Source organism: Mesoplodon bidens, assembly GCF_964165515.1.
Source record: "Mesoplodon bidens genome assembly, chromosome: 12".
In the NCBI taxonomy this organism is placed as follows: Eukaryota; Metazoa; Chordata; class Mammalia; order Artiodactyla; family Ziphiidae; genus Mesoplodon; species Mesoplodon bidens.
Window position 1 is genome coordinate 14,647,959 of NC_138168.1, and position 14,033 is coordinate 14,661,991.

At 43.7% G+C, this 14,033-nt stretch overlaps 1 protein-coding gene across 1 annotated transcript in view; it reads left to right on the forward strand.

The window, feature by feature from the left end:
- Positions 1 to 8,179: 8,179 nt before the first annotated feature.
- Positions 8,180 to 14,033, forward strand: part of LMBRD1 (LMBR1 domain containing 1) — a 108,669-nt gene continuing 102,815 nt past the window's right edge. Inside the window, exon 1 of the mRNA XM_081251176.1 lies at positions 8,180 to 8,403. Within this exon, the coding sequence (XP_081107302.1) occupies positions 8,329 to 8,403 (75 nt within the window). The 5' untranslated portion in view covers positions 8,180 to 8,328. The remainder of the gene's footprint in view (positions 8,404 to 14,033) is intronic.

Consider the following 14,033-nt stretch of genomic DNA (forward strand, 5'->3'; position numbering starts at 1 on the left):
TTTCATTACATGTTACACACATTACATATGATGCTGATTAGAATAGAATGACCTGTACAACAGAATAGTAAGTAAAGAAATAGACCCAGGTATGCAAGAAAATTTAGTATATGATAAAAGGTGGCATCTCAAGTCACAAAGGAAACAATGGTCTTTTAATAATTGATATTGGACAGCTGATAGCCATGGAAAAAGGTAAAACTGAACTTATATCTCACACCATATACCAGAATAAACTACAAAGGGATCTGAGATGTAAATGTAAAAGCCAAAACTGTACCAATAATAGGGAAAAATATGGGGGGATTCTTTTACAACCAGAGTGTGCCAAAACCCTTTTAATTCTGACTTTCTTAAAAAAAAAAAAGACTGATAATGCAACTCTATAATATTTTGTAAAATTTACTTGGCAAAAAAGCACAATAAGCAAGGTCAAAAAGAAAAAAAAACCCAACAGACCTGAAGAAGAGAAAAGCATTACATATATTACAGTTTGGCCAATATCCTAAATATCAAATCATTATGTTGTACTCCTAAAATTCATACAATTTTATATGTCAATTATATATCAATTTAAAAAATCAATGGGGATACAATGGAATATTACTCAGCCATTAAAAAGAATGAAATAATGCCATTTGCAGCAACGTGGATGGGCCTGGAGATTATCATCCTAAGTGAAGTAAGTCAGACAGAGAAAGACAAATATATGATATTGCTTATATGTGGAAGCAAAAAAAAAAACAAAGATACAAATGAACTTAGTTACAAAACAGAAACAGCTTAGAGAATGAATTTATGGTTACCAGTGGGAAGGGTGGGGGAAGGGATAGATTGGGAGTTTGTGATTGTCACGTACACACTGCTATATTTAAAATAGATAACCAACAAGGACCTACTGTATAGCACAGGGAACTCTGCTCAATATTCTGTAATAACCTAAATGGGAAAAGAATTTGAAAAAGAATAGATACATGTTTGCTATACACCTGAAAGTAACACAACATTGTTAATCAATTATACTCCAGTGTAAAATAAAAAATTAGGGACTTCCCTAAATCAATTATACTCCAATGTAAAATAAAAATTTAGGGACTTCCCTGGCGGTCCAGTGGTTCAGACTCCATGCTTACACTGCATAGGGTGAAGGTTCAGTCCCTGGTAGGATCTAAGATCCTGCATGCTGCATGGTGTAGCCAAAAAATATAAATAAGGGCCTCCCTGGTGGCGCAGTGGTTGAGAGTCCGCCTGCTGATGCAGGGGATACGGGTTCGTGCCCCGGTCTGGGAGGATCCCATATGCCGCGGAGCGGCTGGGCCCGTGAGCCATGGCCGCTGGGCCTGCGCATCCGGAGCCTGTGCTCCGCAACGGGAGAGGCCACAACAGTGAGAGGCCCGCGTACCACAAAAAAAAAAAAAATAAATAAATAAATAAATAAATAAATAAATAAATAAATAAATAAATAAATAAATAAAATAAAATAAAATAAAATAAAAATCAATGGGGAAAAATGACCAAAATCAATAGAAAATGGGTACCAATCAAAACAAAGCAAAACCCAAATAGATCTCAGAGAAATTATAATGGCTCTAAACATATAAAAAGAAGGCTCAATCTCAGTCGTACTAAAGGAAATGCTAATGAAAATTGTATTGATATATTTCTTACTTAGATTTGTAAGCATTCAAAGAAGCTTGACGACTCATTCTGTTGATAAAGCACTCTCATTGCTGGTGGGTGTGCAAAGTGGTAAATTCCCTCTGGAGAGAAATTTGTTATTATTTAAGGAAAACTGCATATGGATGAGATGTAAACTCAAAAAGAAATATGAGAAACTTTAAACATTAAAGTTTTTCAAAAAGTAAATATATTTTTTGACCCCAAAAGTTCCACTTCTGGAATTTACTGTGAAGATTAATTAACCCCTACAAATATATAACAACATATGTGCAAGGTTATTCATCATAGCATTATTTGTGAATGAATGAATAGTAATGCCATTAACTCATTGAGAATATGGAGCAGTTTTCTGAGAGAAGATGATGAGTTCAGATTCAAATTCAAATATGTAATCTTGAGATGGAGATGCTCCAAACAGAATATACACAGTATATATCTTTTCTTATTTTTATTTTTGGCCACACTTTGCAGCGTGTGCGATCTTAGTTCCCAGACCAGGAATCAAACCCGTGCCCCCTGCATTGGAAGGCGGAGTCTTAACCACTGGACTGCGGGGGAGGTCTCTCCACAGATTATGTCTAGAACATCATAGAAACTTTTGAGGAGACTGGCACCAGCTGCCGCAGTGCTTGGTGCCTTGTACTGAACTTGAGAGTGTAAGAAATACAGCAGCTATTTCACTTCTGCCCTCCAAGTCTCATACAATCTGTCTTCTGTGGCCGACACTAGCTGGAACTCTGAAGGTTAGGGGATTCTAGGAGGTGTAATTCCAGTCTAACGAAGGCAACACAGTCCAAGACCACAAATGGTAAACTGAGCCTCTGAAGGTTTTAGTTTTGTATGCAAGAGCCCGCTGCAAGTGGGCTGTATGCTGTTCGATTCCAAAGCTGGTGTTCTTTCTGGTATGTTATACTCAAATTTTTACCCAGGGCTGGCTATACACAGGTGGGGGTAAAAGACCTGTACGTGGAGGCCCTTTCTTTGTGTATAATCATGCCTACACATAGTGGAATGCATACCTTGCTTGTGTGGGTAGACACGTAGCAAAATTGATGAGATGTGATTGGAAATGCTGCCAATGTAGATAGATGCTGGAGAGCCAGCTGCTCCTCTCATGGGAGACATACCTGTGCCATCTCTGCTTTTTGTTCCTGGAGCCACCATTAAGACATGAGGGTGCCCAGGCTGCTATAACAAATACCACTGACTGAGTGGCTTATAAACGATAAACATTTATTTCTTGAAGCTCTGAAGGCTGGACGTCCTAGATCAGGGTGCTAGCATGGTCAGGGGAGTGTCCCCTTCTGGGTGGAAGACTTCTTCTTGTACCCTCACAGGGTGGAAGGGGCTAGGGGGCTCTGTGGGATCTCTTTTGTGTGTAAAGTCTTTTGATTTTTTTCCCCGTTTTCACTGAGAAATATTTCACATACATCACTGTGTAAGTTTAAAGCATACATTATGATGGTTTGACTTACATATCTTGTGAAATGCTTATTGCAATAGGTTTAGCTGACATCCGTCATCTCATATAGACACAACAAAAAGAAAAGAAAGAGGAAAAGAAAAAAGAATACAAATCTTCTCCTTGAGATGAGAACTCTTAGGGTCTACTCCCTTCACAGCTTTCTTATATACCATACAGTACTGTTAACTACAGTCATCATGTTGTACATTAAAACCTTAGTACTTATTTACCTTATACCTGGAAGTTTGTATCTTTTAACAAATCCCTTCAGTTCTCCCTCCCCCCACCCTTTGCCTCTGGTAATAAGATGTCTGATTGCTTTTTCTATTTGTTTTTAAGATTCTACATATAAGTGAGATTATACCATATTTGTCTTTTTCTGTCTTAACATAATGCCTTCAAGTTCCATCCATGTAGTCACAAATTGTAGGAATTCCTCATTTTTTATGGCTGAATAACAGTCCCTTATTCCATTTTGTGTGTGTGTGAGTGTGTGTGTATAATCTCACAACTTCTTTACCCCTTCATCCACTGATGGACATTTAGATTGCTTCCATGTCTTGGCTATTGTAAATAGTGCTGCTATGAACGTGGGGGTGCAGATACCTTTCTGAGTTACTGTTTTTGTTTCCTTTGGATATATTCCCAGAAGTGGAATTGCTGGATCATATGGGACTTCGATATTTATTTTTTTGGGCGGCATCCTCTGTACTGTTTTCCATTGAGGCTGCACCAATTTATAAACCCACCAATAGTGCACAAGGGTTCTTTCTGTGGTGTCTCTTTCATAAGGTCACTTATTCCATTCTTGAGAGCGCCACCATCATGACCTAACCACCTCCCAAAGGCAGCCACCTCCTAACACTACTGCATTGGGCATTGAGTTTCCAGTATGTGTATTGTAGGGGGACCAGCCCTTCAGACCATAGCAGGTAGAAAGTGGAATGATCCCCAAACACTACTGGCAAAGGGAGGCCATTCATGGAGCTACCGACTTGTCCTTGGACTTGTGTTTGGATGGACAGGATTCCCAGAGGACAACAACGTATTTTATCTGATAATCTGCTCTGATAGAGAGAGACTTGTAACTTCTGCCAGGCATATGAATGGACAAGCAAAATGCCGCTAAACGGTGTAGTCAGGGTCAACTTCATGGGAATGTAATCATATGGACGACACCATGCTTAGCCTAATGACCTATTGTCAGTATTCTGCAATTATACTTACACTTTTAATTTGTTTGCAATTCGATTCAAAAATTGTAGTTTTGAATTTTTAAAGTGATGTCCAATGGGGAAGTGGAGCATATGCATTAGGAGAGGAGAGGAGTGGAAGAAACAAAACAACTTTCTATTTTAGTGCCTTTAAAGGCACTTTTGTCCTGCTTTTAGAATAAAGAGCACCTCTTTTTTTTTTTTTTGTGGTACGTGGACCTCTCACTGTTGTGGCCTCTCCCATTGCAGAGCACAGGCTCCGGACGCGCAGGCTCAGCGGCCATGGCTCACGGGCCCAGCCGCTCTGCAGCATGTGGGATCCTCCCGGACCGGGGCATGAACCCTCATCCCCTGCATCGGCAGGCGGACTCTCAACCACTGCACCACCAGGGAAGCCCAAGATGGTTATTATTGTTAAAGAACTCTGGTCTGTAATGTAAGGCTTCCTAGGTTTAAGAACATCACTCAGGAGAGTGTGTTCAGTCCTCACTGGTCTGGTCATATGCTGAATGAATAGTACATCCCGACTGAGTGGAAGAATGGAAAGATGGGCTGATGTGCCCTTTTCTACCTGTTCAGGTATGTCACTTTCTCTTTTCACTTTCTCCCAATCTTCCTGATTCAAACCACTACTATCCTTGTAACTAGTCACTCTCTCATCAGCGACACAGGTTTACAAGGCTTTTCCAACTTGAAAGTCAAGCTACTGTCCAATGCTATACCAATACTTAGGTGTTCAGAGTGAGCAAAAGAGTGAACCCAGTTTATTAAATAAGGTATTGGGTTGGCCAAAAAGTGCCTTTGGTTTTTAAGTAAAAATAAAAGACACATTTTTCATTTTCACCAAGAACTTTATTGAATAACATATTCACCCTTTTGTTCCACTACCGTCTGCCATTTTTTCATGCAACTTTGTAATTCCATCTTCCAAAAACTTTTTGAGCAAAGAACTGTTCCAGGTGCCTTTTACAGTCTTCCAGGGAATTGAAAATTTTTCCATTAAGAGAATTTTGTAAAGACTGAGATAAATGGAAATCTGAAGGTGCAACGTCTGGTGAATACGGTGGATGAATCAAAACTTTCCAGACAAGCTGTAACAGTTTTTGCCTGGTCATCAAAGAAACATGTGGTCTTGTGTTATCCTGATGGAAGATTATATGTTTTCTGTTGACTAATTCTGTACGATTTTCGTCAAGTGCTGCTTTCAGTTGGTCTAATTGGGAGCAGTAATTGTTGGAATTAATCATTTGGTTTTCCGGAAGGAGCTCATAATAGAGGACCTCCTTCCAATCCCACCATATACACAGCATCACCTTCTCTGGATGAAGACCTGCCTTTAGTGTGGTTGGTTGTGGTTCATTTCCCTTGCCCCACGATCTCTTCCGTTCCACATTATTGTACAGTGTCCACTTTCCATCGCCTGTCACCATTTGTTTTAAAAACGGAAACTTTTCATTACATTTCAATAGAGAATTGCAGGCGGAAATATGGTCAAGAAGGTTTTTTTCTCTTAACTTATATGGAACCCAAACGTCAAAGCGATAAACATAACCACGCTGGTGCAAATGATTTTCAACAATTGATTTGGATATTTTGAGTATGTCAGCTATCTCCCGCGTGGTATAATATTGATTGTTCTCAATTAATGTCTCGATTTGATCACTCTCAACTTCAACTGGTCTACCCGATCATGGAGCATCATCCAGTGAGAAATCTCCAGCACGAAACTTCTCAAACCACTTTTGACATGTTCGATCAGTCACAGTACCTTCTCCATACACTGCCCAAATCGTTTTTTGTGTTTCAGTTGCGTTTTTACCTTTCTTGAAATAATAAAGCATAATATGCCGAAAATGTTGCTTTTTTCTTCCATATTCAATATTAAAATGGCTACACAAAAATTCACCAATTTTGATGCCTTTTTTTTAAATGCACGCTTATGTGACAGCTGTCACATACAACCTAACAAAATTGTTTCGAATGAAGTTAAAGACAACTAAGCAGAGCCATCTTCTGGAAAAAACTGAACGAAACTTTTGGCCAACCCAGTACATCAGCTATTAAAAATGGTTCATTCTAGTCTTGAAAAAAAATCACCAACTTCACATAAAATTTAAAGTGGTAGGGAGATTATGATCTTTAATTCTTTAACTCCTCTCCTAACCATATATTCTCCTTCACATACAGAGTTAAAAAGGGATGTAAGAGGAGTTTAAATTCTTGGCCCTTCAGCCAAATAAAATAGTAATAAATGGACTGGAGGGGGAGAAGAGAAATTGAAGAGATTTCTTCTCTGAGAATTGGTGCTGGTCTATGAATTCCCACCTCTAACTCCAAGAAGTGATGTGTGTGTGGAAGGCTGAGGTGACATGTTACCATCTAATCCCTAGCCTAGTAAGGGAGGCCTCGAGGGAACTACTTGGGAAATCTGACATATGGTCCTTGCATCTGAGAGAGGGCTGGTAGCCAACTTAGGCATGGGAGAACTTCAGCCGACTCTGGAGTTCGGCTGACTCCCTCTGGGATATCCAAGAAGGGCTGAGAGCTTTAATATGAGAACTAGGACAAGGCAGCTACATTGGGAATAGTCTGCGCTCTCAAAGGTTATTGGTGCAAGCCATATGGATCATGTGGTCTACAGGGGATTTGGGTGGTGTTGGAGAAGGGGGAAAACTGGCCTGCCGTTGTCTTAAATCTCTCCTCCAAGCCAGAGGGCCTTCAGGAGAGGATTAGGAGACCTTAGCAGAAAGAGGCAGAAATTTAAGTGACCACAGTATGCCCTGCAGCAGGTGAGGGAATTCTAAGTGGCTAGCTGGAGTAGAGATGTCTCTAGTCACTTTGAGGAAACTATAGGAGAGAGGCCTCCCCAGAAGTGAATGGCCCACAGGAGAAAAGGTCACATTCAAACACTCGCAAGTTCAGAGAGCAGGAAACCACCTTGGATAGTACAATTCACAGTAAAACTCTCTTCTCGATTTTCTCCTTCCCCCCCTCATTTTGCCCTTCCCTTCCCTTCAGCAGGATTCCAGCCCGAAACAGGCCGGGGGTAACATAACCACATAATGCTTTGTCAAGAGATGTGGGCTTCATCCATAAAGTTGTGTTGTGACTACAAATACGTTTGCTCAATTCAGTGGTTAACGATGTACCCACGCTCCATGGACCCAGGCAAGCTACCCGGAACCATTCCGTGGGCTTCACTATGGGCCTATGGCGGTACCTTGCTCACTTATTTATGAACATCACGAGAAGCTGCGATTTCATTCTGATATGTTCACAAAGTCAAGTACGTTTAGGGTATAAAGTCATCATGGAAATTTACAGGCATGTAGAGATCTAAATATAAAGGCCATAACATCACATGATAAGGCAGCGTCCAGCCCAGCAGCTACTCAGGCTGGGCCCCGGTGCCAGCAAATCAGAAGGTCATTTGGGCAGCTGGGAAACGTTCCCTTCATTGTCCGCCATTCCTGCAACCTGGGGAGGACTTCTGCCTTGGACACTAGGGAGCCTCTTCCTTTACAGCGGCAGTGGAAGCCCCCAAGGCGGCCGAGCTCTGCAGAAACAACGGCTGCGGCGCGCGTGCGCTCCTTGCTTTTCCGGTTCAGCAGCCAGGACCTACTTAAGTATTCCACAATGCTGACGTGGCCTCCCGCTCCTTGCTTTTCCGGTTCAGCAGCCAGGACCTACTTAAGTATTCCACAATGCTGACGTAGCCGAGAGGCCACGCCCCTCAGAGCCCCGCCCCGCCCCGCCGCCGGCAGCGCGTGACGTCACGGCGTCCCGGACGCGCCCCGCCCCCGGACGCTCGTCGCCAGGGGCCGATCGCGGGCCCGGTCTCCTAGGCAACCAGGCGCTCCGCCCCTCAACCCGTTTAACCTTTAGGGTACGCGGGGCCGCGCTCAGCGCTGGCTCCGTTCTCCTCTCCCTTTACCCCCTTCGCCGGGGTTGTCCCGGCCGGAAGCGAAGATGGCGGTGGTGGCGGTAGGCGCGGCGTCAGCCGAGCTGGTGATCGGCTGGTGTATCTTCGGCCTCCTGCTCCTGGTAGGGGAGACGCTTGGAGTTCCCCAGGGCCTGGACGGGGGAGGGGGCAGCCCCGCCGTTGGCTTCCGGGGCCGGGACTCTCCTCGCCCCGCCGCGCCCGCCCCTGCGGGGGTTGCGGGGGCCCTGGTCGGGGCCGCGGTGAGGGGCGCGCCGGCCCCTCGTTGCCCGCGCGGGGTGGTTCCCCCGGCTGGTCGCTGCGTCCTGACTCGGACTCCGCGCTGGCGCACCTGGGTATGGGGGCCCGGGGAGAGGAGAGGCCCTGGGAGCCGGGAGCACCCGCCTGCGCTAGTCCCGTGGGCGGCGCGTCGTTGCCCCGGGAGGGGGGTGTCTCTGCCCCTCTGAGTGGTCCACCTTGTCCCTTCCCTTAGGATGGGGGTCTGCAGCCTTCTCTTCCCATTGTGAGACCCTGCCTTGGTGACGTGCGGTGTTTGTTCTGACGCCGGGTTTCGCGTTCTTTCCAGGTCTCTGATGGGCGAAAACCTGTGCAGGGCGGAGCTGGGGCCCCGGTCACTGCCAGTGTCAGGGTCTATGTACCCACCTGTCTGACTTTAGGTGCCTCCTTCCCAGCCCCGTGGTTCCTGCTTCTCCACTGAGCAAAACGTGGGCCTTAATGGGCTAAATGGCCTAGGTTGTACTTCCCTAACCCATATTAAAACCCTTTTATTTGGGAATTCAGTTTATTTCTCTTCGTACCCTTCCCCAGTCTCACTCTTCCCTCATGGTTTCCAGCCCATCCTGTTGTTGCTTCAACAGGACAACTATCTGCCCCAAAGTATTTTGCCACTTTTCATTAGGAAAACAACAAAATCAAACCAAAAAACTGTTTACTTCACTTGTTGAAATCAAGACTTGTCTCATTTTACTTCACTTTCTTGATTCCACTACCGTGTCTGCAACCTCTGTGTTATATAGTCTGCTTTTCCAGTAAGTGTTGACGCGGAAACTACTCTCCCCTCCAAAGTGCGAAAACTTGAAAAGGCTTCTCTTGTTGCCTTTACCCCTCGCCCGGAAAGTAGTAATGCCTTTACCCCGGAACACACTTTATTCTGCTTGGAGAAAAGTGGAAACCGTGAAGGTTGGCAGTGGTTTCCAAAGCCTGTACTTGGAGAGTTCACTGGCTTTTCCATACCCTCGTATTCACTTGACTTTGTAGGGGAGCAAAATTTGGCGCCCCAAAATGGCTCTCTGGCTTGATGGTTAGTTCAGGCTGATTATATGTAAGAAACAGAAGACTCGGGAAATCTTTCTTTTTTACCTCTGTCTTAGCTGCTGGGAGAATTTTAGGTAAGGGGCTTGTTTCCAAAATAGAGGCATCACCTGAGATATCTGCAGAGGATGTGGGCTAGGCGTGATGGTGGTGGTGGTGCTCCGCTGGGCCTAGAGATCCGAGTCCCGCTGTCCTGTTGTGTCTGCCTGGCCCAGCAAAAGTGTATTTGCCAACCTTTTGCTTTCCATCTGCATGTGAATTGCCTTCCTCCTTGTCGAAGTCCCAAACCACCCCCCGCCAGGATCCTCTGTCTATAGCTGAAAGTGGTATTTAAGGTGAGGGCTTTGGCCATTTTGGCGAGTTTTCTTGGGTATCTCCCCTGTATACATGTTCTCAAGTGTTTGTTTGATTTTCTCCTGTTGATCTATCCCATGTCAATTTAATTGTTAGACCAGTCAGAAGGACTGAAGAACGAAAGGTGCATTTCTTCCTCCCTGACAGAGGAAACCAAAGGAGCCTGTAAGCTGTATCAAAGTCCAGGGGGGAGTCTCTTGGCATTTATCAGTGAAAACCATGTAAGGTACAGCAGTTGTGCTGTCAGTTGTAGGAGGATGCAAACAAAACAGAATGTGGCCTTTAGGAGGGCCTGAAGAGAGGTGGGCAAACAAAAATTCTTGGAACGGGTTCTCTGAAGTACTGAAAACCAAAGTATGGTTTCATGAATTAAATAGGACTTCAGAGACTAGAGCACAATATTGGGAGAAAGTGGAATTGAGGCAAACTTTGGGCAGGTAATGAAGGGAAGCCATTGAAGTTGGTGATATTACAGTAGGAACAAGATAAAATGAGAAGGGAATTAAAGGTCTGAAATTAGATGTGGGAGTAGAAAGAAGTGAGTAATGAGGGCCATTGTTTAATTTTCTGCAAGTCTCTTTAGTTCCTGGATTATTAGAAGAGAGCTGAATTCTCATGTCTGCTTCTGCATTCAGCCTTTTCAGAGGTTATTTTGGTTGAAGTATGTGAAGTTTTAGTGATATGCAGTTGGAAGCAGAGTATCTTTTAGGTCACTGTGGACCTTGTTCTATAATACTACACCAAAACTCAGTAAGTCGAAGCTTCTTAATATGAAATATGGATTCTGAAACCCTATCAATGGACTTTCGTTCAGTTGTATTAAAGTCCACGTTGTACTTTGAACGGATCTTTCCCCATGCGTGGTTTTATAATGTGATGCATTTGATCATTTAGAAGATACTGGTTCACTGAGTTATGCAGACCTTCCAAATATGGATACCTTTCATTATATAAATCAAAATATCACATTCATCAGTGTCACTACTGATCTTTTCAGAAGAAATGTCTCAGAAATAAGTATTGAGAATTGTCAAGCTCACAGTTTGGTTTATTTTATAATGTAGTAACTATTGATAGATTTGCTACAGAGTCCAAGCTCGCTCTGCTGGCCGCGTGACAGGCCAATGAACCTGAGACGAGGTGTGCAAATACGACTTTAACTCGGAAAGCCGGCAGACCGAGAAGATGGCAGACTAGTGTCTCTGAGAAACCATCTTATGGGGTCTGGATGCCAGTTTCTTCTGCAGAATCAGAGAGGGAGAGGTGGTGAGGAAGTAATAGTAAAAGGGCCATCAGTCTTGCAAAACACTTCCTGGAATGACCAGCCTCGGAGAGGGGGTGTGTTAGTTTCTTTTTCCTTGCAGCCATTCACAGGCAGGCGGGTTCCCTGAGGCAGGCCATTAGGTATGGTTATAATAACAAAAGCAACGAAAAGCAAAGGTTAAAGTCAAAGAAACAGATCCAGCGTGGAGTCCGATTTAGCTCTTCCCTGTTACAGATTTAACCTGTAAACAACTGTTTGGGGTTCTGTTTTAAAACTGTAAAGGGATCTTGAGACCAAAAAGTTTGGGGACCTCTGGCTTAACTATCTTGCCTGCGTTGCCCTTTCCCTGCCTGTTATTGGCAAACTCCTTCCTTTGCAGTAATGCGTGTCACGCTGAACTTTGTAAAAGTGCACATCTCCTTGAAGTCCAGCAAAAAATTTATTGAGCACTTTGTGTCAGGTACGGCTAAGGATAGAAAGAAAAGGCTCATCTTCCAGTGACTTCCAAAATAATTGGGGAATGTTTTAAATATCTGTCAATTAATTTAGAAACAAACCCATTAAATATTAATATAAGCAACATTTTATGAAAGAATATTTTCCAGAACAAAAAGAAATTAGTAGGTTTTTAAGCCGGAATTTGAATGAAGGTCTTCTTTCTCCCTTTCTTTCTTTCTTTCTCTCTCTCTCTCTCTCTCTCTCCCCCCCCCTCCCTTCCTCCCTCCCTCTCTCTGTCTTTCTCTCTTTCTCTCCTTTCCTTCCTTCCTCCCTTCCTTCCTCTCTCCCTCCCTCCCTCCCTTTCCTCCTTTGTTTCTTTCTCTTCAACAACCAGGTTCCCAGGAGCACATTCTCCTTTTCACCTTATTTTTCCCTGCTATTCTGATACCAACTGAAATGTTAATAATGTAAAGGAATTATATGCAACAACTTGGATGGATTTCCGATTCATTATGCTAAGTGAAAGAAGCCAGACTCAAAAGACATACTGTATAAGGACATGATGACATTCTAGGAAAAGCAGAAGGTATGGGGACAGATAACAGATAGTGCTTGTCGAGGGCTGGGGAGTAGAGAGACAGGTTAACTCTGGAGTGGCAAAGGGGATTTTTCTGCGGTGATGGAACTGTGATTATATCTTGACTGTGGTTGAAGAATTTGGAAACTGGAACTAGTTAGGTGGTGCTTAGTTCAGTTCTGGTTCCTGAACTAGAAGGGAAGTAACGTTACATGAAAAACTGGGTTTGCCTGTTGATGGGTGTTGAACCAAAAGACACAACCAAGCCAAAGGGCAGGAGTAGGGAGACCACTGGGGATCTTTCCCCAAGCAGTGTCTCCTCAACAGCAAGATTGGGGAAGTTTTAAGCTAAGGGTGTATGCATATTATTAAGGGGCTTGAGCAGAGGAATAGAACTGGGGCAAAGGTCCACAGAGTCCAAGCTTTAATTGATTGAAGTCACTAGGGTCAGAAAAGGTCAACATCATCACCCCTTAGGTTCCAGTTGATCTAGTGGTTGAGCGCCTGAGGCGGGGTTAAATTCTGCAGAACAGCTCAAGGAAGTGCTTCAGGCTAACCTTTACCACCATTGAAACAGAATTGGGAGTTTACACCTGATTTATTATCTTTACTGTTGTTACTTCTCTCACCTGATAAGTCTTTTGTTCCTTTAAGATCTTTAATTACTGAGACCCATTCAAGCCTGTGCACTGTAGCCAGGCTTAGATCACTAAATGGCTTGGGCCAAAAGTGGCTTCTCTTATGCCAAGAAGGCCATGCCTGGTTCTCTTTCTCTAGGGAATCCCTGCCCTATCTGCTTACTGTGAAAGTTAAATCTGTTGAAAAGCATGAAATGCCAAAACGAAGCTTGTGTCCCAGGGCTTTGATAGAGCTTAGTTAACACCCTGGTTTTCAGGTTCGCCTCAGATTGGAATCCTCAGGCATTTGAAGTGCTGAGGCCTGTAGGAGCCTCACTCTCTGATTGAAGTGGTTTGCGCGGTGGGTGTACAGGTAGGTATTTAAGTTTTTACCCAGGGGATTCTAACACAGCCAAGGTTGAGAATCACTGATTCAGGATCTGTCTGCTTCCCCTAGGATTAGGGCGGAGGTTCTGCAAGTGTAGTCCTTGGACCAGCATCAGCCTCACCTGGGAACTTGTGAGAAACACGGGTTTTCTGGACCTTCTCCAGACCTGTTGGATCTGGAACTCTGTGCCTTAGCAGCCCTCCAGGGGATTCTGATGCTGGAATCTGAAGTTAGAGGATTGCGAGAGTGCAGTCCTATACCCTCTGTTAGTTTCTAGGAAGATGGTGATGACTCTTAAGGGTACCTTGTTGAGATGTCAACCTCAGTACCTCTGAGTGTACTTTTTCCCTGAAAAGTTCCTTGCAGTGCACGTGCATCCATTTTCAGTGTTCACTTTTCTTCATTTAGTGCCCTTTGAAATGTGAATTACACTATAATGTGTCAGTTGCATGGTGATGATTGGCAGTTAATCTTTAGTTGAATGGTACTCTTGAACTGTCATAATGGGGCAGAAGTTAATTTTAATTCAAGTGGTATTCTGTGATGCTTCAGCAGTAGGAGTAGGAGAGAATAACTTCTAGTCATGTCTTTAGGTTGGGAAGATCTATAGGGAAAAGTATTCAGAGCTAGTTAGAACTGTAATGTTGTGTGAAACCATGAACGGTTCTACTGTGTTCAGTGAGGAAATATGTAACTGAGCACTGTTATTTACAACTTTTGCTTGTTTTTTTTTTTTTGGTGTCTTGGCACCCAAGTGAAGTTATACTGTTTTCACGAACTCGGCT